Below are 25,706 nucleotides of genomic sequence, written 5' to 3'. Positions count from 1 at the left end.
TGGACCTGTGATTGGTTCATTTCTGTAATTAAGAACACTGGTTTGGTTATAAAGGATAGACGATTACATCTAGAACAAACTGCTTTATCCACAGCTTGAAAATAAGTCAGAAAAGAAAGAAAAAAAACCCAAAAGCAAATCTTGATTTTGCCATTTCACTATGTTATTGTATATAATGAGACCTGAGTATTCATAGATTTTAGTATCCATGGAGGGCCCTAGAACCAACCCGCCTCCCCCTCTCTATATTTTACACACACACACACACACACAGAGTAATTAATATTTTCCATATGTATGGTGCCTTTCAGGACACTTTGTAGGTATCCCCTGCACTAGCATTACATTTGATGGCACTCAAAATCTCTTCCACCTCTGATAATACTGCATTGTATGACATCAGCAATTTTTGTTATAGACTACAATGTGATGTAGAAGGCTAAACCACAGCAAGAAAACTGACTGAAATACTGCCTTTTATAAGCATAATATTCATGGAAACGTTACGCTATCAAAACCTACATTTGTGACATATATTCATTTAAAGAGAACAATATCTTAATGAACTATTTACTGGTTCTTGAGAATTGAAATAGAAAATGATGCATGAAAACATTTACTAATGCAATCTGAAATTCAAAAGCCATTTTTATAAATCCAGATAATAATTCAGATTCTTATTTTACAAGTTTATCATTACAGTACATTATAAAATCATCATACATGATATCAAAACTTGTATAACATTAATTAGCAATTTTAAAAACAAATTACTATCCTGTTAAATATTTTGGTTTATATTTTAATCCAGTTTTAAAATTAACCTATGGATTTGGCAGCAATAGTAAAAAGTCTAAGTGCACATATACCTAAACACCTAACAGCAGATTTTTCTAGCTTTGTGTCAGCTAAATGGACATTTACACAATCAGTTTGGCACATGGCTGTTTTGTAGCCCAATAAACAGAGAGAAACGTGCATGTGTATGTGCATGTGTGTACTTAAAATAACAGCTCTACATTACAATGACAATGCCTTGGAGGAACAAATACTTTCAAAATACCATAAAATGACATATTACATCCACATTCCATACATAGTATGCTGGGACAGTATTTTGTAAGGAAACTTAAGACTGTAACTAAGGTTAGACAACAAAAAAAGCCTCACCGATTTTTACATTCTGGAAATAAATTTGTTATCCGTGGTTTTGTGCTACACATAGTTTGTACTAATTTATATATACTGAATTAGTACAAACATGAATGCTGACTCAAAAAAGTCAGGAAAATTACAGTAAAGTGATCATTAGTACTTTGCTTTAGAAATTTCTTGCTTAGTAGTTCTGTTAGTCACAGTAACTTCATATCCATAGGTTGAGACAAACTAGCACCTCAAACAAGGTGTCTGCTGAATCCTCACATTGTGGAGTTAACTATGCCAAAAACGTGTCAGCTTCCTTCTGACAATGTGCCTTACTCCTTATTCTATGTAACTCAGAAATCCGGTCCAGGCCTCAACTCTGTGAAAGGAGTATAATTATTCCTTTTTAGTTTAGAATGAGATCTGGGAGGTTGGCAGATAGCAATTCTATCACCCTAACATAAGAGCCACAGGTGAGAGATGATGGAAGCTGCACTCCAATATCAGGTGATCCATGCATTCCTCATAACTGATTTACATGGGAAATAAAACACTTGTCTTGTAAACCCATACTTGCTCATTGTGGTTAGTGTCACAGTGGATTATGAAGGTCTGTCACCTTGGTCCTGAATAACCATAAGGAAACCGTAGGATCAAACTGACGTGGCCTGGCAAGACATGACTGCAGTAGTGTTCAATCAGATTTCCAAGGCTCATAAACAGAGCATCTGCCTCCAGGTAAAACTTACAGCCCTATAGCAAGATGAAAATAAACACCTGAAGTTATTGACAAACTCAGGAACATCCTGGGATAATAAAACAAGAAACAAGGGCAGTTCAGAGATGCAACACATAGGATATCAACTGTGATAAAACGAGCCCTCCATATTTGTGGGTTTGGCACCAGCGATTGCCACAGTTAATATCAAGCACTCCCAAAGCTTGGGGGTGCTGCAGATCCCTAGCACTCTCCCTCACCAGCCACTTCCAGAAGTAGATTGCTACATGGCAGGCATTTTCCCCTCTGTGCTCCCTGAGTCTTTGGGGGAGACAGCAAAAGTGGTCTCCCTTGCCAACAACTTCCCAAATCTTGCTGTTGAGAGGATTTTGGGAGGTGGTTGATCAGCCATAGCTGCCACTTTGTCTACTGGCCCCCTAAGACCATGGCTTTGGGAGAGGTACAGCAATAGCAATCTCTCTCACCAACCAAATTTGGAAGCCAACCAGCATGTAGATCTAGGATTGGCAACAGCCATCACTGCTGCTCAGCTCCCTGTGGCTTCAAGGAGTGGGACAACAGCACAGCAATCTCAGTTTCCAATGACCCCAAGTCTGCTAGTCAGTATATTTCAAGGAGGGGTGGTTGGTGACTGAGGGAGCTGCTTCTCTGCAATCCACAGCTTTGAGGGAGACACGGCAAACTCCACCCTCACCTGTTGATTCCACAGAAAGCCTTTCCCTGCCCTCAGAGATATTGCTTTTCCACCGTTGAGGGGTTTCTACACCACAAAACCCTGCAAATGAAGGGGAACAACTGTATTTGCCTCCAACTACACTCCAGAACGTTAATAACCCCATTATTTTGTTGCTGCTCAGATAAAATAATTTCTTCTCCCCATTTTACAAACATTTTAAATTTGAAATAGCAAACCAAGTTAGAATCCAATAAGGAAGACTGGATTAAAAGTACATCGCTTATTGTTTTATTCAACTATTGTAAATATTTATTGTCCTGCACTTTTACCCACCTGTTGAAAGATTCTGTAGTTTCTCACTTTTTCAATAGATCCATCCCATACAACTAATACCTTGAAAGAGGAAAATCAAATACAACTTTTTACCCACATATCTTCCCAGTCAGTATAGTGTGAACATAATGAAAATGTTAAAATGCCATTTAAAAGAAATGGCACCTACATATTTATAACCAAGCTGCAAATACCTTGGCTATTACCAGACTAGCTTTATCTAGTCAGCTTAGTAGCTAAGGCATATGTAGCTGAACCAAACATAAGGCTTCTCTAGAAGCATGATCCCTATCCGAAAACTAAACAAACTCTGTTTTGCTTTCTGTGATTTCATCATGCCTGATAATACAGTATTAAAAGTGGAATGACCATGCTTGAAGAATTTGCATTTTATTTACGTGACAGCAACCCACATTGTCTTTATAAGAAACTCCATTGCAAGTTAATGTGTGCGACTAGGCAAGTAAAATGAAGAAAAAGGAAGACAAAGCTCAAAATGTTGTGCTCAGCAATCAATTTTAATGAGGTGTCCAGTGCACTTCAACAAACAATTTTTTCAACATTTTGTACTATAAGTGTTCTGTTCGGGGGGCAGTAATGGAGAAAGCAGTTTGCAATAAAGTTTTGTACCTTGTGAAACCCAAACACTGTTGATTGAACCATTAATTTTATCATCACTTGAAATATCTCAATCTAAGATATTTGGTGAGATACCTACAGATGATTATTTACATTTAGACACACTGCATTAATTTTTTCCCCAACAGCCTTTTATAAGTACATAAAATCTGACATTTCTATTATAAAATGCTAAAAATATATTTGATTATCTTTCCAGTTTTATTACCTTTCCAGTTTTTGTAGAGGAATTCCTAATACAGAATAATCCATCTTTCAGATGTCCTGTGGAATTTTCAGATTTGAACAACCTAAAATTGTATTAAAACACCAAATTGTCAATTTTGTGAAGTAGCGAACACTAAAGCCAACATTTGATATCTTGAAGTTATGGCTATGGCAAGTTATTCCCCCCCCCCCCCCTCGCAGAAATGCCATTTATTTCAACAGTAGGATAAAAAGACATGACTGCCTGAATAAATAAAGACAGCTAATAAAATAAATGATTAGTTTCGAAGAAACAACACATTTGTTGTAGGAAGGCAATGTACAGTTACAACAAAGAAGCCAATATTAACTCTCATTTGGCCTAAGGTCAAATAATTTACACAAAACGTTTTGCTTTTATGCTTTCAGCACCTTTTCATTGTAATTATTTAGTTACCCTTCAAAATATGCTGAGTGCCAAGACTTAGCCCTCTGTCCCTGTTTCTGACATTTCCCGACCATTTTTATGACCCACTTTTCCAGGAAAAACTAGGGACTAGCTATATTCCAGCTACTGTCTGTATGGAAATAAATTTACCTTTCAACTTCAAGAGATTCACAGGTATTCACAAATACAGAACTTGGTAACTCAACCTACATGAAAAAAAGAGTTTGTCAAATAAAAAATGGTAACGTAAGTATAATAGTCCAATATGTAGCAAAACTTATTTAATAAATATGAGTGTCCACACTCATCTGAGGAAACCACATCAACACACGTAAGGACGCATGTTTCAAAATAGAAATTACATTACAGACTTGAAAAAAGGCTTGCAAGTTATCTAATTCCATCAGCCACCAGGCTGAAACAATTTCCCTACAGCAAATTCAAAGAAGGAAGGAACTGCCCCCCAACACTTACTCTGCGTTATGGATCCTGCCTAAAACTGGGAAATATATTAAATTATCCATGTCTCTAGGGTGTTTTTGGCTATAATGAGAATTTCTCAGTAGAGAAGTATGCTGTGCAGAGTACAGAAGAAGCAGCAGATGACACAGCTCTGAATCTGCTTGCAAATAGGCAATCTATTGACCACACAACTGTATATCTCTACCATCACTACCAAAGAGCATATAATCTAAAGTGTACTTTCTGAGTGGGTCTAACCTCTAGAACAACAATAATTATAGGGCACCCACAAAAGACCAACAAACATTTTACCCATAAACTCTAAGGACTACACCAGTGTTCTGGCATCATCATAAGAGGTGACCCACTATCCTTGCAGTAGGAATGAGCTGCCTTACTTTCTCATAGTCATCATCAGAATCTTCTCCAGATAATTTTGATTTTGAAGGTGAGACTGGTTTCTCAAATGAAGAGTTTCGGAAACTTTGTCCATCTGGAGATGATCTCCTAGCAGACACAGAACATAAACTAACATTAGAAAACATGTTTTAGAAGCTCTGCTCTAAAACATTTGGAGAGTACCAAATTGCCAATCTATGGCTTAAAAAGTAGTTTTTGTATTTATTACCAGGAATACAAGGGTTCTGGGCACTTTCAATAGCTGGAAAACACTTTGCCCTCTTTTACCAGACTTCACCTGCAATGTGCAACAAATGTGTCAATTGTATGTTAAGTATATTGCACTCTTAGTCCATATGTGGAACAACCTGCCAGAAAGAGATCTTACAGCTAAATGAGCTTTCAGAATTTAAAACGCATCTTATCTCTTTCAGCAGGCCTACCCAGCCAGTTTTAATCATGAATTTTAAATTTGCATCTGGTGTTCACTATATTTTAACCTTTGTCCTGTGTATTTCAATACACAGGCAGTCTGAGTTACAAACATCTGACTTACAAATGACTCACAGCTAAGAACGGAGGTGAGACAGTTCTCAACCTGGTGTCCCCAGATGTTTTTGGCCTACAGCTCCCAGAAATCCCAGCCAGTTTACCAGTTGTTAGGATTTCTGGGAGTTGAAGGCCAAAAACATCTGGGGATACCAGGTTGAGAATCAATGCAGTAGAAAGTGAGAGAAAGCTACTGCTCGGAAGGTAAGTTCACGCCTGAAAAAGTTATCATGGGGAGAAGGGGTATCCGTTGAAGCTTTATCACCAGTCCTTGTTTACACAAGCCAGTTTTTTCAAAATTCAGTGATCACAGAGACAGAAAGTGAGGTGAAACCTTCTGAATGGGGGCACAGACAGCAAAACATACACACATACACAAACACACATATACATACATGCATATATATCTAGAGTTACACTTAAGAAATGTACCTGTTCTGACTTACAAACAAATTCAACTTAAGAACAAGCCTACAAACCCTATCTTGTTTGTAACTTTGGGACTATCTGTATGTATTTTGCAGAAATACGTTCTAATATGTGTATTTTATATAATGATGATGTGTTTGCAGCTATTTTGTAACCCACCTCGAGCCACGAGGAGAAGCAGGTAAAAAATATCAACATTAATAATAATAATAATAATAATAATAATAATAGACCTTGGCCTGTACTTGAAAACAATCAGCGCTGATAAAATCGCCATCGTTCAGCTACAAAAGGGCACCCTACTCGGATTTGCACACATTATTCACCGATACACCACATTGTCCTAGAAACTTGGGAAGTGTCTGATGTGTGATTCAATACAAAAGCAAGCATAATGATCTTGTTTGCTGTGTACTAATCTTATTGGTGTATCAAAGAAGAAGAGGAGGAGGAGGTGGTGGTGGTGGTGGTAGTAGAAGTATAAATTTTAAGTCTCAGCATTCTGTCCAGGGCTCAGTGCATCCATCTAATTAAAAAAGGCAATCATCAGAGCAATGATGTGAATGCAGTGAGCCCGGGACACAATATTGAGACTCAAAATTTATACATATGGACAAACAGTGCAATACACTCAACATCTCTTCTAGTTGTACACTGCAGGTAAAGAGGGCAAAGATTTTTCCAGCTATTGAGGAACTCTTGAGAAAGTGCCAGAACTCTTGTATTCCTGGCAATAAATATTAAAAAACTATTTTTTAAGCCAAGGATAGGTAACTTGATGCTCTCTAAATGTTTTAAGAGTATAATTTTTGTCATTCCTAGCCATTAACCATGCTGGCTAAAATTTAGTGGGCCTGAGGTCTAAAACATTAAAAGGACAATAGGTTCTCAACCCGTGATAAAAGTCAATGAACCAGAAGATGAAGGGATTAGCAAGCTGTTTTATGTGGGTGATTGGTCATAGCAGCGGGCAACTGAATATTTTTGACCAATTTTGTTTAAATCTCCTCAAATGCACTTCACTAAATTAAACTTAACAATGAATATTTCCTTCTGATACATTTCTATTAATCATACCAGCCAACTGACAAAAGGTTGAGCCATGAGATTAGATGAAGGTCTCCTAAATGGTTTTAAAATTCATGGATAGGCAGAAAACAAACATTAGTGAAGGCAAGTTACAATACGAGTTATTTGTGAGAGTGCTAATGGCAATAGCTAATTCCAAGGCCAAGGGTTTATAAAGAGGGTAAATTCTTCACTATCGCTTAACAGAAATAACACCAGCATCCTATTTATTAATTCTGTTTTCCAACTTACTGTGGAGTAAAAGGCTTCTCTGGTTTGGACACAGGCACAGATGATTTGTCCCGAGACACTTGTGAGTTAGAGAGGACTTTGGATATCAATATTCCAGGGTGATCTGGCTTCCTTGGTTCTTGTATGTGCATCGCATTTTGTGATAATTTTGGCTTGCTGCTTGGCAACGGAGGGGGGGCTTTTGTAGAAAGTTTTAACTCTTTAAGCTTCTCATACTCTTTGGTAGCAGGTAACACATTGGTTTGTGGCTGACACACAGCTGGTGCAGAGCGGATTTCTGTAAACAAAATAGGTTTTGGGGGCAAATGGACTGGAGGCACTGGTGGTCCCTGGCCACTCGCTTGCTGGCATGTTGAATTGGTTCCCTTTTTATGCTCTGCTTGGTAATTAAAAGGGAATTCTCCTTTCACGCCAAGAAGAATGGAGGGCCTAACATGAGGCGAGCTGTTTTTCAGAGGTGGTGGTGGAAACACAGCCACTCTGGACTTGCCAGAAAGTGAGGATGCCTTGGTATGTGAATAGGAAGTTCTTTCCATCTGAGGAACTGGAGGGGGCGGATATTTTGGTGGGAAAACTTTTTGATCTGTTTAAAAAAATTACAAACAAATAAAGAAAAATGAATATCTCTACTGTAGAAGATATGACAACATAAATGGGGGGAAGTAGAATAAATAGAAAGAGAGGGTGTCTGAAAGAGGGGGCAAGTGCCCAATTTGGGTTGTAGCTATTTAATATTCATGGACAGACAGCTGAGACTGCATTCTTGAGTAATATGTAATTTCGACTATCAGAGCAAATTTGATTATCAGATGTCACATGAATATTTAAAATCTATTCAGAGGCCAACTAATCAATCAGTTTATCTCTATATTTCTGTATCTCTCTCCTCTCTCACTCCTCCCACTTCCATTTCATACCTTTGGACATTAAAAAAGCCATTTAAGACTCTTTTGACTTGGCAGCCTAGACTGATTTTGCAGGGGGTTATAGCCTTCAGAATGAAGGAAATGATATACAGTTAGTCCTCCACATTTGTGGGTTTCATTTTTGCATATTTGATTATGTTACATCTAGGAATCTCTAGGTCATCCTGTGTGACTCTACAGTCAGCTTCTGCCACAGAGCTGCACTGGAGAATCTAGAGATTCATAAAAATAACATTTCTTCAGGTTGTAGATCCTCCAATGCGATTCTATCACACTGGAGGACTTAGAGATTCCTAGTAAAGTATTCTCTTAGGTCAAAAACATTGAAGGGGAATTATTCGTGGTTTTTCTTCATGTCAAGAGCAACTTGAGAACCTACAAGTCGCTTCTGGTGTGAGAAAATTGGCCGTCTGCAAGGACGTTGCTCAGGGGACAGCCGGATGTTTGATGTTTTACCATCTTGTGGAAGGCTTCTCTCATGTCACCGCATGGGCTGATAGAGCTGATAGACGGGAGCTCACCCTGCTCCCCGGATTCAAACCGCTGATCTTTAAGTCAGCAGTTCAGCTAGCACAAGGGTTTAACCCACTGCACCACCAGGGGCTCCATTATTCATAGTATCCCCACTTTTGTGGAGGTCCTGCACCCCTAATCCAGAAAATATAAAGGGCTGACTGTAATTAAAAAGAGAGGGACAGATAGGCAGTCTGAGATTTTCAGGGAAAACTGTGAATACCACTTAATATGCAAATGGAGGAGACTATCCACCGAAATAATGAAATGACACGATGCTCTTCTTGTTGTTTGTTAGGTTCAGCTGGGAGTTCCCAGTGGCACAATGGGTTAAAACCTTGTGCGGGCAGGAGTACTGACCGATAGGTCAGTGGTTCAAATCCAGAGAGAGCGGGAGAGCTCCCTCTGTCAGCTCCAGTTCCATGTGGGGACATGAGAGAAGCCTCCCACAAGGATGGTAAAACATCAAACATCTGGGTGTCCCCTGGGCAACGTCCTTGCAGATGGCCAATTTTCTCACACCAGAAGCAACTTGCAATTTCTCAAGTTGCTCGAGACAAAAAGAAAAAAAACTGGGAATAAACACATTGAACCAACTGTTGAATGGTGAGGTGGAGCATAAGGTCTGATCTACTCCGTTTGGGACTAACAACAGGATTCAGGCCAATTAGTTTTAGTTTTTGTTTTTTAAAAAAAGGGCAAACTGCAGGCCAGGTGCCATGTGTCATTCCCAGGCCTGTTTGTACATTTCTAGTCCCTTTTTTGACAGAAAAGGATAATTTGGCTCTCTGGAAGTCTCGATGTGAGGCAATCCACCTTTTAAATGGATAACAGAGCTCCCATACACTGCTTAACATTGTAAAAATATTCTTTTTTAAAAAAACCCAGAAGTGGGCTTCTGTTGCTATAAATACTTTTCTCATTAACCCATCAGGTTACACCACCCAGTAACTTATTTTTACAAAACCTCTCAATTCATTTAGAACGTTGTACCATGCAAATATTCTTCTCAAATCACATTTCTGCAAACAATTTGGTTTTCAGGCAGGTGTAATTTTTTATACCTTCACACTTCGCACAGTCTAAATCATCTGGCTGCAAGTATTCATCATCATCTTCATCCTGGTCGTAATCTGAAAATGAATGTAGTATGAAATGCATTACTAGATTGCTTGGCATGTGCCAATGACTCTTAAGGAAGCAGGAAATTTAATGCAAATTTCTAAACACGGGGCTTTTCACAATACACAATTATAGGACTATGATTTCATCTTAATGGTTATGGTTTAATGGAAAGATATAACTTTAAAGTAGCACTTTTAGTTTAAGACAAAGTGCTGCCAGCAGCACATGCCTTACTTTTACATGAAAGCATTCTGCTTTGTCACTATACGAGTGCCATAAAGTGAAGTCACAAACACCCCTTAAGATTTTGATTATTTGAATTACTGGATCAATAGAAGATTTTTTTCCAAAATAACTGCAGGGTTATGCTAGAAGCAGTAAGCAGGTATGGAGAAAAGGAAGGAGATTCATGAAGTACAATATGGTCTAAATCCCACACAATTAAATCAGGTGTTCCAATAGATTATAATAGGGAAGGCTCTGGGTCCTGACAGATTGATGGCACAATATTATAAGACTTTACAGGATCAATCAAGTGTACCTTTTCTGAAAACCATGACTGATGCATTAAGGAATAAAATACCAAATTCCTGGAGACAGGCCAATATATTCTTAATTCCTAAAGAAGACTGAGACATGGAGAATCCAAAAAAACTTTAGGTCTATATTCTTGTGGAATAATTATTACAAGATTTTGTCTCTAATTTTAACCAAGAGATTGAAAAGGGGTTTTCAAACCAAGCAGGATTTTTACCAAAGAGACACTTAAGAGGTTTGTGAACATTCTACAGTACTACGAGGCCCATGAAAAGCAGGTTGTTTTGACATTTTAGGTGCTAAAAAAGCATTTGGCAATCATAGCCATTTAAGTGGGCTGTCAAAGAAGATGAATTTTAAACCAAAATTGAAAGAATAAACAGGCCTACAACAAGATAAGTGTTCAAATTCTGATCAATTAAGAATTGACAAAATCATCTAAAATATACAAAGGAACTAAACAATGATTTACTTTTTCACCATTGCTCTTTTTAACTGTGAGAGATTTTAAATAGAGTAATAACAGCTGAAAAGGACATGAAAGTAGCAAATATAAAAAAATAATTATTAGTGCAGGTGTGTATTAGGCTGCAGATGATTTGGTGATATTCTTAGAATATCAGTTGCATAAAGATGGGAGTTTGAACTCCATCCTGAAGGAATATAGAGATGTCAAGATTTTAAAAAACGAGAAGACATCAGTTTTTACTAAGAAATTGCCCTTCTTTTCAGACTTCCTAATACACTTTTTCCTTTTCATTTCCTCCTTGAATTTCTCTTCAAACATTGTCTTCAAATGCTTGAATGGAGATTAAAACTATACAATGAGATCATCAGTGCAAGGATGCTGTTTTGTCAATGAGAATTGGGAAAAATTTGATCACTGCCTGTGTGTTTTTAATTTCTGTTATATCTAATCCTTCATTTTCAATCCCACAAACCCAAGTATGTGATGACGCTAACAACTTGCTGTCGAAGGCTTTCATGGCTGGAATCACAGGGTTGTTGTGTGTTTTCCGGGCTGTATGGCCACGTTCCAGAAGTATTCTCTCCTGACGTTTCGCCCACATCTATGGCAGGCATCCTCAGAGGTTGTGAAGATGACTGCCATAGATGTGGGCGAACATCAGGAGAGACTACTTCTGGAACATGGCCATACAGCCTGGAAAACACACAACAACCGCAATCTAACTAATAATAATAATAATAATAATAATAATAATAATAATAATAATAATAATCTTTTTATTTATACCTCACCTCTATCTCCCACAGGGACTCAGGGCGGTTTACAAAGTAACACATAATGGTCCCATACAACATATAAGGTGCAGTATAACTACATATAAGAGCAATAACATACTAGATAAAACCAACATATAAAATTAATTTAAAAAACCTCTATAAGGGGCCGGGCTGTGGCACAGGCTGTTGAGCAGCTGCAATAAATCACTCTGACCGTGGCGGGGTGAGCACCCGTCAATTAAAAATTAAAAATAGCCCCTGCTCGTTGCTGACCTAGCAACCCGAAAGATAGTTGCATCTATCAAGTAGAAAATAAGGTACCACTTATAAAAGTGGGGAGGCAAGTTTAATTAATTTACGACTTGGAATGAAGAAGTGCCGTCTTAGTGGATGATGAAGCAGCTGCTTCCCCCTGTGGCCAGAATCGAACATCCCCTCAGAAGAAGGTTAAATTGCCTCTGCGTCTGTCTGTCTCGGTCTCTGTTTGATGTGTTTATGGGCATTGAACGTTTGCCCTATGTGTGTATAATGTGATCCACCCTGAGTCCCCTTCAGGGTGAGAAGGGCGGAATATAAATACTGTAAATAAATAAATAAATAAAAATAGGGACAGTAAAATATGGCTGTAGCCATGATTAAAAGAATCATACGGCAATTCAGCATCTCAACTGTAATCCATTAAAAAATAAAAGGTACTAACATAATTGACAATTAGGTTGGCAACTATGTTAAACAGTGTCAAAAGTGTCAACCAAGTTTTTAGCTCTTTCCAAAAGTGCTGTAGCGTGGGGGCTTGCCTAAGTTCCCTAGGGAAGGTGTTCCAAAGCAGGGGGGCCAACACTGTGGAGGCCCTCTCCCTCGTCCCCACCAACAGCACTTGAGATGAAGGCAGGACCAAGAAGAGGGCCGTATTAATAAGGTACTCTATGCATCTGTAGACTGCTACAGATGCATAGAGTACCTTATTAATAGGTAATAACTGTGAGAACATATGCCACATTGTTAGTCATTAAAAATGCCACAAGATTTATTGCTGTTGTAATTTATACTGAAAGGGTCTTTCAAAATTATGTTCTTACCTGAATTCTCTATTGAATGTTGAGAGTAATGTATATTAACAGGTCGTTCTACTGAGCCATAGAAACTGTCAGCATCTGAACCAGAGTCACTAGAAACACAGAGGAAGGTTTTAGTTAGGATATTGATCACTAGTCATGGAACTTTTAGGAACAGCCTGTATAGAGCGCTGAAATGTATTAGTTAGTCCCAACTAGAGGAATGGTCAGTCAACATTTATGTAAATCTCACTGATTCACATCAATTTAAACCAACCACAGAATTTAATCCAATAATTATAGATACATGAAACATGCATAAAACGAGTTACCTCTGATTTTTAATTTTTGTTTTAATTTATTTTTTCGTGTCAGGAGCAACTTAAGAAACTGCAAGTCACTTCTGGTGTGAGAGAATTAACTGTCTGCAAGGACAGTGCCCAGGGGATGCCCAGATGTTTAATGTTTTGCCATCCCTGTGGGAAGCTTCTCTCGTGTCCCTGCATGGGGAGTTAAGAGCTCACAGAGGGAGCTCACCCCGCTCCCCGCATTAGAACCATCAATCTTTCAGTCAGCAGTCCTGCTGGCACAAGAGCTCGACCTACTGCGCCACTAGGGGCTCCAGTTACCTCTGACAATATGGAAAAATTGAATAGTTTTAAATAGCTAAATGCTTGTTTCAAACTCAACTGCAGGACTGAGCTAAGTGTACACCTTACAGTCCTTTTCCGATAACCCATAGTATTTTTATTTACAAAAAAAATTGACAACACAAGATGTCACAATTTTCCATCAAAATTTGATGGGAAATTGCTCAATGTGATATAGACTGCAGCAAAAGGAACTACCTGCATTACACCATTAAGACACTGGTAGTTAATGGAATATTTAATTTCAATATGATTTCAATATGAGAATTTCAATATGAGTAGTCAGTCACTATGATAATAGAATATTACTTAAGATCAATTCAAACATATTAAAATTTCCTTTATACGTAAACTTAATAATAATTAGTCCAATATGAATACATGCTTCATTTGTTAATTTGTTAATCTGCAGCTCATTTCCATGTATTTTAACTTTAAAAGAACTTTAAAAACAGAGGGGGGAAACAGTAAGTGGCATACTTAAGTACTTTGCCAGTCTGAAAAGTGCCCCCTGGCCGAGTGGCATTTGCCTTCTCCTGAATAGCAAGGCTTCAAAAGCAAATCAACTGAAGACAGTATGTGTTGTGTACAGCTGTACTGCAATGACTCACTTATTTGGAGGCTAACCGATAGCCCTGTACGTATCCACCACAAGTTTTCACAACTATCAACATAATAGTATTTTGTTAACCTGGATGCTAAAACTATGCAGACAAGCAGTTGAAAGGAAATGCAGCTCTTCAACTGAAGGACACAACAGTTGTCCTGAAGTTAACTCAGAGTTATGATTATGCTATCAACAGAAAGAGACACACTTTTTAAAAATGTTGTTGATTGTCCTTCTGCAATTGAGGAGCCCTGCAAACAAAATCCCATTAGTTTCACATAGCAGGAAATGTCTTTATAAGAACTGTTTCATGTTAGTCACAAGAATGAGAAGGAACAAGCCTTCATCAACTTTTGCAGACCTTAAATCAGGAACTGCTTCTTTCTTTTCATGATAGAGATCTATTTCCCTTCTAAGTGAGGCCATCCAGTCCTGAAAGGAAATAACCAGGATTTATTTGTCAAAAAGCAACATGTATTGTTAAAGGCTTTCACGGCTGGAATCACTGGGATATTGTGTGGTTTCAGGGTTGTATGGCTATGTTCTAGCAGCCTTTTCTCCTGACGTTTTGCCTGCAGCTGTGGCTTCAAAGGATGTACATTACTACAATAAAGATGCACACAGCATCTTCAGAGGATTCTTTTGAAGATGCCGGCCACAGATGCAGGCAAAACATCAGGAGAAAATGCTGCTAGAACACAACCATACAGCCTGAAAACCACACAATACCCCCAAAAACAAGTTTTTTAAAACACTTATAAAAGAACTGAAAACTACCTTTGAAGTCCAATATACCATAAAAATTCCTATACCTAAACCAAGCTGCCTGTGACTTAGAAGTCCTTGGAGGAGGATCCTCTTTAAACATCTTGACTGCATGACATGTCCATAAGAGAGAGAGCTTTCTTGGGTTGTGGTACCCCAATTATGACCTCAACCAGTGACTTCTCAGAATGCTTTTGTTTGACCACAAACTATATCAGCTACTTTGTTTTTTACTGATGGGTTTTAATTGTTTTTATGTTTGTATACTAGCCTGACATTCACAAGTAACAAGGGTAATTAAGATATATTTTAATTAATAAACAATGCAACTAGTGATCAGTTCTTCCAAAATAAATTCTACATCCAACTGTTGCACTTTACTTCTTCATCCTTTCCCAAATATCCTGAGAATGAAAGGCAAAACTTGAATCAGAAATGAAAATTTTAAAAGTATAACTGCTCCAGAAGATGAGACCAATCTATAGCTACTTTTCACATACTTGATCATCTTTCTTTTTAAAAAATATTTTCAATGTCAGGTGGAACTTTTAATTTGTCCAGGGCTTCTAGACTATCGGGTGTTAAAGGCTGATAATTCTTTTTTTCATTTTCATTTCGTTGCTACTAATTTGTTTGTATTTTACTATATTTGCTAAATTACAAATTATTTGTGTTATTGCATTGCATTGTCAGTTGGCCGACGGAGGTGAGATAAATACAGCAAATAAATCAAAAGAGATTAAGTTTGTTAACTTATTTCAATATACTTGATCTATGATAGTAGCCACAGATTGATTCTACATGTCCTCCAAGGAAGAATTAATCAGCTCCTCAAAATGCAAGCTGTGATTTTATTACAACTAATGTGGCTTAAGCTCCAATCTGTTTTCAAATGCCATGGCCATCTAAATATGTTATTAGAGTCATAAATATTATTTCACCTTTCTTTCATCTTCAGAGGAGGCAGAAAAAAACCAGGTCCTATGTTTCTTGCTAATGTGCACCAACTTGAAAGGGAATACATTATTTGATGTCGTCTCTTCTGCTGCCCGCATAACCCTGCACAGTAATGACATTAATTTTTTAAAACTTAAATAGTGTTATTTATAAGGATAACAAAATTAGTTACCAAAAGATAGTTCAGCAGCATCTGTCCAAAGATGACAAAAGAAAAAAGTCACATCAAAATAGATGCATCATTTTGCCTAAAAATGAGAATATTTTTTTTCTGTTTGCTCATCTATCTTCTCATCCAATGTTCCTACTAAGCTACAGACAACTAAATATTCTGTTACATATAACTTATTAGTCAAACATACTATGTGTAAGGACATTCTGTTGGGGCAACTATGGCACAGGCAGTTCCCAAGTTATGAACAGAATACGTTCGGTAGGTTTATTCATAAGTTGAAATTGTTGGAATAGGTACATTTTCCAAGTATAACTCCTGCATTGGATAGCATAGGGAAGGGTTATCATGTCAGCGACATTTGTTTTGCTGTCTAGGCTCTGGTTCAGAAGATGTCACCTCACTTTCTGTACCTCCAATAATTGGATTTTGAACAATCTGGCCTGTTATGGAAACAGGGACAAACGAGAAAGCTTTAATGGAGACACCTTTTCCTGATAACTCTTTCAGGAGTGAAAGTCTCTTCTGAGGGGTAGATTCCTCTCACTTCCTGTTGTCTCATCCCCCTTCTTAACTATGAGTTGTTTCTAAGTCGGTTGTTTGCAACTCGGGGACTGCCTGTACTCTCTTGTAACAAAATATATGGCCACTTAAACACATTTTTCTTGGGATGAGGTTTTATGGACTAGAGTTCCTCCGGGTGAGAAAGGCAGGATAGAAATGGCGTAAATAAATAAATAAAATAGAATCCACTGCAGTAGACATATTCAGTAATATTCCAAGATGGCATATGCCTGCAGGTAAGCAGTGACATTCTAGGTAAACAATGTGCAAACAAAAAAGCACAAACAATAAGTGCTCGGAAGAATGTTTGAGTTGCCAGAGTGGTGATTCTGACTGATTTGTGTAACATGTAAATTACCTGGGCAATCATAGAATCATAGAATAGTAGAGTTGGAAGGGACCTCATGGGCCATCCAGTCCAACCCCCTGCTAAGAAGCAGGAAATCGCATTCAAAGCACCCCTGACAGATGGCCATCCAGCCTCTGCTTAAAAGCCTCCAAAGAAGGAGCCTCCACCACGGCCCGGGGGAGAGAGTTCCACTGTCAAACAGCTCTCACAGTGAGGAAGTTCTTCCTGATGTTCAGGTGGAATCTCCTTTCCTGTAGTTTGAAGCCATTGTTCCGTGTCCTAGTCTGCAGGGCAGCAGAAAACAAGCTTGCTCCCTCCTCCCTATGACTTCCCTTCACGTATTTGTACATGGCTATCATGTCTCCTCTCAGCCTTCTCTTCTGCAGGCTAAACACAGTCCTTTACTTGGGAGCAGAGAATAGGCTCCTCAATTTTCTCATGAGCTCAAGGCTGGGAAGTGCTTAGATAGATGACTTGAGCAACAGTGGAGAAAGACTCAGGATGAATCTGAGTGAGCATGGGTTCAGGCCCATTCACTGCTACTTTGTAGCAGTGAATTTTATTTCTTGGCTGCCTCTACTACAGGCATGGGCAAACTTGGGCCATACAGGTGTTTTGGACTGAATTGTGGGAATTGAAGTCCAAAACACCTGAAGGGCCCAAGTTTGCCCATGCCAGCTCTACCATATCCGCTCAATCTTGTCCAGCTCAGCTGTTCAGAGTGTTTAAAGGACTAATACACGCTACACCTCAGATTACGGAGGAGGCGCTCTCGGAAAAGTACAGTGACAAACTTGCTAAATACATTGTAGATAGAGTCGCTGAGATTTGTTCTGACTTAAAAGCACTAATGATAACTTTATTTATATCCCACCATCATCTCCCAAAGGGACTTGGGGTGGCTTACAAAACAGCACATATTAGTGCTATAATACATAAAATACAAGTCAAATATGTCAACATTGGTAACAACACAATATCAAAACATAAACAACACAAAAGTAAAGCTTACTTCAGTTTAAATAAGATATTCCATAAAAACACAGTGATAGCAATTTAAAATGGACAATACTAAATACCAAGTGACCATAAAATGCAGCGGTAGCAATTAAGATGGACAATACTAAATTACAAATGACGGCTCAATTGAAGTTGTTGATGTAGACCTAAAAGCCTTTAAAAACTTGGAGCCAAGATATCTGAAAGACCACTTCTTCTTATATGCTTGTCAGAAATTTGAGATACTCAAATATTTCCAAACATCTCATGAATTTGGATATTGGGTACACTTGACAGGGCTTTCTCAGCTGTGGGACTCCCTACCTCTTATAAGCTTCCAATGCTTCCAGTGCTGTTTTGCATGGCATTTGATGCTGTTTCAAAACTGGATTCTAGACTTACTTTAGAGTTCTTTTAAGAGTTCTCAAAGAGTGTTTTAATTAGGGTAAAAGTATTTTAATCTTTGTATTGTTTTAACTGGTTTTCAGTTGTTCATCATCTTGAGAGCCCTTGTTCACTAGGAGGTGATGCGAAAACAATTTAAATAAACAACTTTAAATAAGGTAGAGAACACAGGGAAGGATTCACAAACCCAAGAACCTGCCTGTGGTAGCAGTAGAGAATAATGGACTAAGATAAAAAGACCAAAGTTCAAATATATATTCTATCAGAAAGTTCACTGGATGATTTTGGCCCAGTCACTACTTCTTAGGCTCGGCTGTTTAACAGCATATATCTAGGATATAATTGAGGAGGACCACCCATATATACTAGAGCTCATTGGAGAAAATATAACCAATAACATATAAATAATGCAATTACCTCAAGTTTCACTCACCTGTTATAACCCTTCAATGAAAAAGCACCCTGAGGAGATGAAGATGTACTACTCTTGAAGTAGTAAACACAGCCCTTGTGGATAATTACAAACCTAAGTGGCCCTGAAGGGCAATGGAGGAGGGGGGAAAAGGAGAGAAAGTTGATACACACAACACAAAAAGCTCTCGATGAAGGCAAGATCTACAGCTCTAAAACATTCTTAAATGTCTTTGATCAGAAGTCAGCAGCATTTCCAAAATGTGACAACTATGATGAGAAGCGGCTAGAGTGGTATCTTGCCCCGATCTCTGGGTTTCCTTGTGGTCTAACAATCCTCACAAAATCAGACACATCCTCTGCAGATTCACTGACCATTCTTTCCCAATCAAAAGATTATTATTCATAATAATAATAATTTTAAAAAACTTCATTTATATTCTGCCCAATCTCCCCGAACAGACTCAGGGCAGCTTCCAACAAAAAATGGCAAACACTCAGTGTCATAACACATTAAACAAAGACAAAATAAAAAACCCCATCTAATCCCAAAAGTCAATTCATAAATATAACAAAGTAACCAATAAATAAAATTAAAATTAAATAATAATATAAATGGAATTTGAATTTTGACAAATATAGTTGTTCTCCAAATTTATGAAATTGACCTTTGAAGATTTGGTTATTCATGGATATGATTTAAATGTTTCAAGAATCTCAGTATTCTGCAGACCACTGGAAGCTGACCACAGAGTTACACTGAAGAACCTAGAGAGTATTAAATACAAGTCTATGGTCAATGTCCAATAGAGATTGAGTACAGAGTCATGCTATAGGACCTAGAAATTCCTCAAAAAGTGTTCTCTCAGGTAAAAAAAGCATTTTTTAAAAAATTGTATTTTTTCCACTTTCATAGAGGACCTGCACTCCTAACCCTAGTGGATTTGGAGTGATGATTATAATAGTTTGTCTGCAGTTCAGAATGAGCACATCCTTATCCTCTCAGCTCACACTTTAAGAGTTGGAACTGTGTTCCTCCTTTTTTGTGCAGGTATCCTGACTTGGTGACACCTCCAGGCATTGTCAGTAGGTTCTGCGATCCTATAGCCTTCATTGGGACAGACCAAAATGTCTCTTCTTCTGATGTCATTGTTCTGAAATTTAAAAGAAACATTTCACATCAGAGAGATAATTTCATTAATGTATACAATCTGCTTATTAGAAATGTCTTGTTTAATAACGAACAGAAATAGTCTTGATACAGCTACCCATATGAATTGTCAGCTTTACACATTACTATAACACACTATGCATGGGACTGTCTCTGAAGACTGCCTGCAATTCCATAAATAAAGCAGAGAGTGTTTGATAATCGGGACATCCGTAGAGATACCAAGATGCTCGTTTATAAAGCCATTGTCCTCCCAACCCTGCTCTACACCTGCGAAACGTGGACGGTCTACAGACGTCACACCAAACTCCTGGAGTGTTTCCATCAGTGCTGCCTCAGAAAAATCCTGCAAATCTCTTGGGAAGACAGGCGGATAAATGTCAGCATGCTTGAGGAAGCAAAGACCACCAGCATTGAAGCAATGCTCCTACGCCATCAACTCCGCTGGACTGGCCATGTTGTCCGAATGCCCGATCACCATCTCCCAACTCAAGAGCTACTCTGCTCCGAACTCAAGAACGAGAAACGTAATGTTGGTGGCAGGAAAAGAGATTTAAAGATGGGCTTAAAGCCAACCTTAAAAACTGTGGCATAGACACTGAGAACTGGGAAGCCCTGGCCCTTGAGCGCTCTAATTGGAGGTCAGCTGTGTCCAGCAGTGCTGCAGAGTTCGAAGAGGCACAAATGGAGGGCTTAAGGGAGAAACGTGCCAAGAGGAAGGCCTGTCAAGCCAACCCTGACCAGTACCGCTTTCCACCTGGAAACTAATGTCCTCACTGTGGGAGAACATGCAGTTCAAGAATAGGTCTCTCCAGCCATCTACGGATCCATTCCCAAGACAACAGAAACCACCCCCAAGAGCCCACAGATGGAAGACCATCATCCTCGAACTATGAGGGATCGCCTAATGAATTAATGAATGAATGAATGTTTGTACTCTGCCCTGAGTCCCCTTCAGAGTGAGAAGGCCAGAATATAAATGTTTTAAATAAATAAATAATACAATTATTTATAATTAAGTATTTTATGTAATAAGCAAATTAAATGCCAGGATTTCAGGAAGTAGAATATGATAACTTATGGAATATGACCCAAGATTTCACTGTAAAACTTGTCATCACAACTACCTTTGTTCAGTACAATATTATATTAATCTGTGACATTGTGGACTTTTGTGAAATGCTGTATTTATTAAAGAAATTAGGGTGAAGTGTGTTTATGTATTTAATGCAAACAGAATATGAAATAACAAAATAAGAGATTTGTTGTGAGCAGTCAGATCATGGCATACTTATTAAAGTTGACTTGTTTAAATGAGCTTTTTTTAAAAAAAAAAAGTGGGTGTATATTATATCAGAATATAAAACATGCAATCTAGTCCAGACATTAGACTCAGGCTAGAAATACATTGTCAAATAATGCAGTTTGAACAGCACTAAACTGCATTATATGGGTCTATACGCTATAGATTCAACCTCAAAAGTTACTTAACTAGAGTAACTTAACTAGAGTAACTAGAGTTACTTAAAGAGAAAATGATGTGAGAGATGATACAATAAAGGCAAGGAGTCTTTTGAGTCAGACCCCTTCCACACAGCTGAATAAAATCCCACATTATCTGCTTTCAACTAGAATATATATCAGTGTGGACTCAGATAACCCAGTTCAAAACAGATATTGTGGGATTTGATGCCTTAATATTCTGGGTTATATGGCTGTGTGGGAGGTCCCTCAGTAAGGACAGTTAAGCCCCTTCTACACTGCCATATAATCCACATTATTAAAGCAGATAATCCAGATTATCTGCTTTGCACTTGATTATATAACTGCCATATAATCCAGTTCAAAGCAGATAATCTGGATTTTATGTCAGTGTTGAAGAGACCTTAGTCAGGTTCAGATGAGATTATGGACCCTTCCACACAGCCACATAACCCAGAATATCAAGGCAGATAATCTACAATATCTGCTTTGAAATGGATTATCTGAGTCCACACTGCCAGATAACCCAATTCAATATGGATTTTATACAGCTATGTAGAAGGGGTCTATGAAGAAATAGGGTAAGAGTCAATGTGATGTCAAGTAGGATTACTTTAATAATTCTCAATAATAATGTAGCCTTGAAGTTGCTTGGTTAAAAAAGCTTATTTTTTAAATCTTCTCTTTAATAAATTATTCTTGTATTATACACATTTGCTTTGAGGAATGTGGCAAGAGCGTTATTGGAGTGATTGCTTTCACTATGGTGACAGTAGTGGTTCTTGGATAGTGTTGACTTCAGGGGCATCCCATAGTGGTGAAACAAGCAGAGGTCCTCTCACTTAGTGTCACAGAAAAGGAACAAGAAGAGGTCCACAGCCCTTATGGCAGCGAAGATCCCTATACTGCATGCTCAGAGACGAATGACTGCTCCCTGCTAGAGGCAATGCTGAGCTGACAAGACAAACAGTTTATCCAAGGTAAAAGTAAACACGAGTCTGAGGTGCTCCCTGAACAATAAATGTTGCTATCAGTCAAAAAATCCTTTGGTCAAATGATTTTGGATGTTATCACCCGCAGCACCCCCTTTCTAAACACTTCTAAAACATTTAAGATACGAAGTACAAGGGAGCTCATCAAACAACGCCAAGAAACTTCTGTCTGTCATCCGTGATGCTTTGTCAGAGAACTTATTCAAAGTGTTTAGAAATTGGGGGTGGACAGGAGACGGGGAGAAACCATCTTCTCAGCTCAGGAACCACTCAGAAAAGGGAGGAAGCTGGGGGGGGGGGGGGGCATGGGATTTGATTTGACAGATTCGGCTGCACTGAATCATTTTGGTGACATGGGAGAATGGGCATTCCTATGGGAAGTTGCCTACAAAGCACTGGTGCCTGAGTAATCTCCCAAAATCCATCTGCATGATCCTTGCATTGTATTTTTAAATGCAATGTATTCAGCAGAAATTGCACAACTTCTGGAGGTCTTGATCTTGCTTTCACTTGAATTGTACCTTTTGAAATTGCGCTCTTGCTGCCTTTTAAACCTTAGTTTCCATTTTTCTTCTACCAGAGGTAGTGATAAATAGAAATAGATACTTCGGGGACCCGAATCCCAGTAACGCAAGATCTCAAAAATTTTCCAGTTATTTTTTTAAAGGAGTGGCTGGGAACTGCACTTGCTTGTGTAATAAATCTGAAAATGGATGATTTTAGGACAAAAAGCCCGGGCTGTGGCGCAAGCTGGTGAGCAGCCAGCTGAGACCAATCACTCTGACCAAGAGATCATGAGTTCGAGGCCAGCTCGGAGCCTGCGTTTGTCTTGTCTTTGTTCTATGTCAAGGCATTGAATGTTTGCCTATATGTGTAATGTGATCCGCCCTGAGCCCCCTTCGGGGTGAGAAGGGCGGAATATAAATGCTGTAAATAAATAAATAAATAAATAAAAAGCAAGAAACATGAGCATGTGATGGGTTCCGGTAAATGATACAACTTCTTTTTAAATGCAAGGGGACAAAACGCTACAGTAAGATGACGCTAGAATAAGGTCCTTTGTGGTTGTTAGGGGCATGTTTAGATCTGCTTAGAGATATACAGTAGAGTTTCACTTATCCAACATCCACTTATCCAACGTTCTGGATTATCCAGTGCAGTCTGCCTTTTAGTAGTCAATGTTTTCAATACATCGTGATATTTTGGTGCTAAATTCGTAAATACAGTAATTACTACATAACATTACTGCCTATTGAACTACTTTTTCTGTCAAATTTGTTGTATAACATGATGTTTTGGTGCTTAATTTGTAAAATCATAACCTAATTTGATGTTTAATATGCTTTTTCTTAATCCCTCCTTATTATCCAACATATTTGCTTATCCAACGTTCTGCCGGCCCGTTTATGTTGGATAAGTGAGACTCTACTGTATATACAGGTAGTCCCAAAATTATGAAAAAAAACTGGTTCTGTATGTTTCTTCTTGTTAAATTTGTGGGAAAGTTGGAACAGGTACATTTTTAAGTGTAACTCCAGCCAAAAAATGTATTTTCTAGCTTTGGATAGCATAGGAAAGGGTGAACATCCCTGTGGCGCTTGCTTTGCTGCCTGTGCCCCTGTGCAGAAGATTTCACCTCAATTTCTGTCCCTGTGATTACTGGATTTTGAAAAAAAAATGCTTGTTGTGGAAATAAAGATTGGTGAGGAAGCTTCATCACAGACATCTTTTCTACATGATAATCCTTTCCTATGGGTAGATTTCTCTCACTTCCTGTTGTCTCACCCTCATTCTTAACAATGAGTCATTTGTAAGTTGGATGTTTTTAACTCAGGGACTGCCTGTGTGTGTATGTATGTATGTGGCAGCTTGCCTACTGGCTCCCACTTCCACAAACCATTGTGACCCCCATGAATGACAGATCTGGACCAAACTTAGCACATAGAACCCCCATGACCACCAGAACACACTGGAGGCAGGGCCGTAGCCAGAAAAAAATTTCGGGAGGGGTTTTGAAAATTTCGGGGGGGGGGGTTTAACCCCTAGCACACACCCCTCCCCGCTACAAACCTGTCAATATCTGCTTGAGATAGTGCCTGGAGGGACTCTTAATGTTTTGTGTCTCATAGACTTAGCATGGGGATTTGGTTAACCAGTTAAAATTCATGAGTAAACCAGGGTTTTTTTGGTGCTTAATTTGTAAAATCATAACCTAATTTGATGTTTAAAAGGCTTTTCCTTAATCTCTCCTTTTTATCCAACATATTCGCTTATCCAACGTTCTGCCGGCCCGTTTACGTTGGATAAGCGAGACTCTACTGTATTATTATTATTACCAGCCAAAAAAGCTGTTTTGGGTCTAAACCAGCACCTATCCCCAAAAGTTAGAAATTGTGGAGTCATACCTTGTGCACCTGAGGCTGGATCTACATTGCCATATAATCCAGATTATCTACTTGGAACTAAATTATATGATTCTACGCTGCCACATAATCCAGTGCAAAGCAAATAATCTGGATATTATATGGCAGTGTGGGTGGGGCCAGAGGTCCCTTCCACGCAGCTATATAAAATCCACATTGAACTGGCTTATATGTGAGTGTGGACTCAGATAATCCAGTTCAAAGCAGGTATTGTGAATTTTCTATCTTAATATTCTGGGTGATATGGCAGTGTGGGTAGGGCCTGAGTGTGTGTTCTGCAGGTGTTCTCGGCCCACCTACAGAGACCAGCAGTCAATAGCAGCCGAGGAGCGTCATTTCCAGGCAGGCCTCCTTCCTTTTGGAAGTCCCCGAAACCCACGCGGAGGAGCTGCCCTCGCTGAGCTCCGGGGCTCGACTGGGAAGGTCCCTCAGAGCGAGAAACAGAGAAGAGACAGAAACGAAAGTCAACGGGAGCGAGAGTCCCCTTTTTCCTCTGCTATCGGGGCTTCCTATGCAGTTCTGCGGTTTGACAGAGGCCCAAGAACTCTGGCGAAGCGCACTAGCCGCAAACCCGAGGACTCCATCCACGCATGCGCAGACTTCGGCCCTTCAGGAGTTTTGGACTTCAATTCCCAGAAACCCCAGTCAGTTTACCCGGCTATTAGGCATTGTGGGAGTTGAAGTCCAAAACCCCTCGAGGGCCAAAGTTTGCCCCTGCCTGCTAGGCAGTTCAAGGGGAAGCATGGCGCTGTGGCACTGAATGCCCTCAGAAGGAGAAAAGAGGCTTCACTGACTCAGGCGCGAAGGCAAGCCCTGCCTTGCCCTGCTCGCCTACCTCTGCGCGCGGCCGGCCATCGTCCTCGGGTCGCATCCTCCTTCTCTCTCGCGCTACCACTTCCTCCTCCTTTGGCCAGGCCTGCTTTGGCCACGCCTCTCCTGCGGTGGGAAACGCCTCCTCGGGGGAGAGGCAGCCAATCAGGAAGCCGGTAGAGCCCCCCCCCCCTCCTCTCCCATTCTGTTCCAGGCAAAAGATCC

The 25,706-nt window shown here is 39.1% G+C and overlaps 1 protein-coding gene across 1 annotated transcript; it reads right to left on the bottom strand.

The window, feature by feature from the left end:
• Positions 1-630: 630 nt before the first annotated feature.
• sh3bp2 (SH3 domain binding protein 2) lies at positions 631-25,642 on the bottom strand. The gene is made up of 13 exons (XM_003221395.4): positions 25,507-25,642; positions 19,615-19,757; positions 18,626-18,728; positions 15,688-15,805; positions 14,343-14,413; positions 12,749-12,837; positions 9,827-9,895; positions 7,324-7,906; positions 5,025-5,133; positions 4,315-4,370; positions 3,739-3,820; positions 2,892-2,951; positions 631-1,896 (listed from the first exon to the last, which is right to left on the bottom strand). Exons 1-13 carry the CDS (start codon positions 25,524-25,526, stop codon positions 1,759-1,761), a joined length of 1,641 nt encoding a protein of 546 aa, XP_003221443.2. The 5' UTR covers positions 25,527-25,642; the 3' UTR covers positions 631-1,758.
• Between the last annotated feature and the right edge of the window lie 64 nt (positions 25,643-25,706).

Source organism: Anolis carolinensis, chromosome 5 (genome assembly GCF_035594765.1).
Source record: "Anolis carolinensis isolate JA03-04 chromosome 5, rAnoCar3.1.pri, whole genome shotgun sequence".
In the NCBI taxonomy this organism is placed as follows: domain Eukaryota; kingdom Metazoa; phylum Chordata; class Lepidosauria; order Squamata; family Dactyloidae; genus Anolis; species Anolis carolinensis.
Note: the sequence above shows the minus strand (reverse complement) of the source record. Positions and strands in the feature narration are given on the sequence as shown.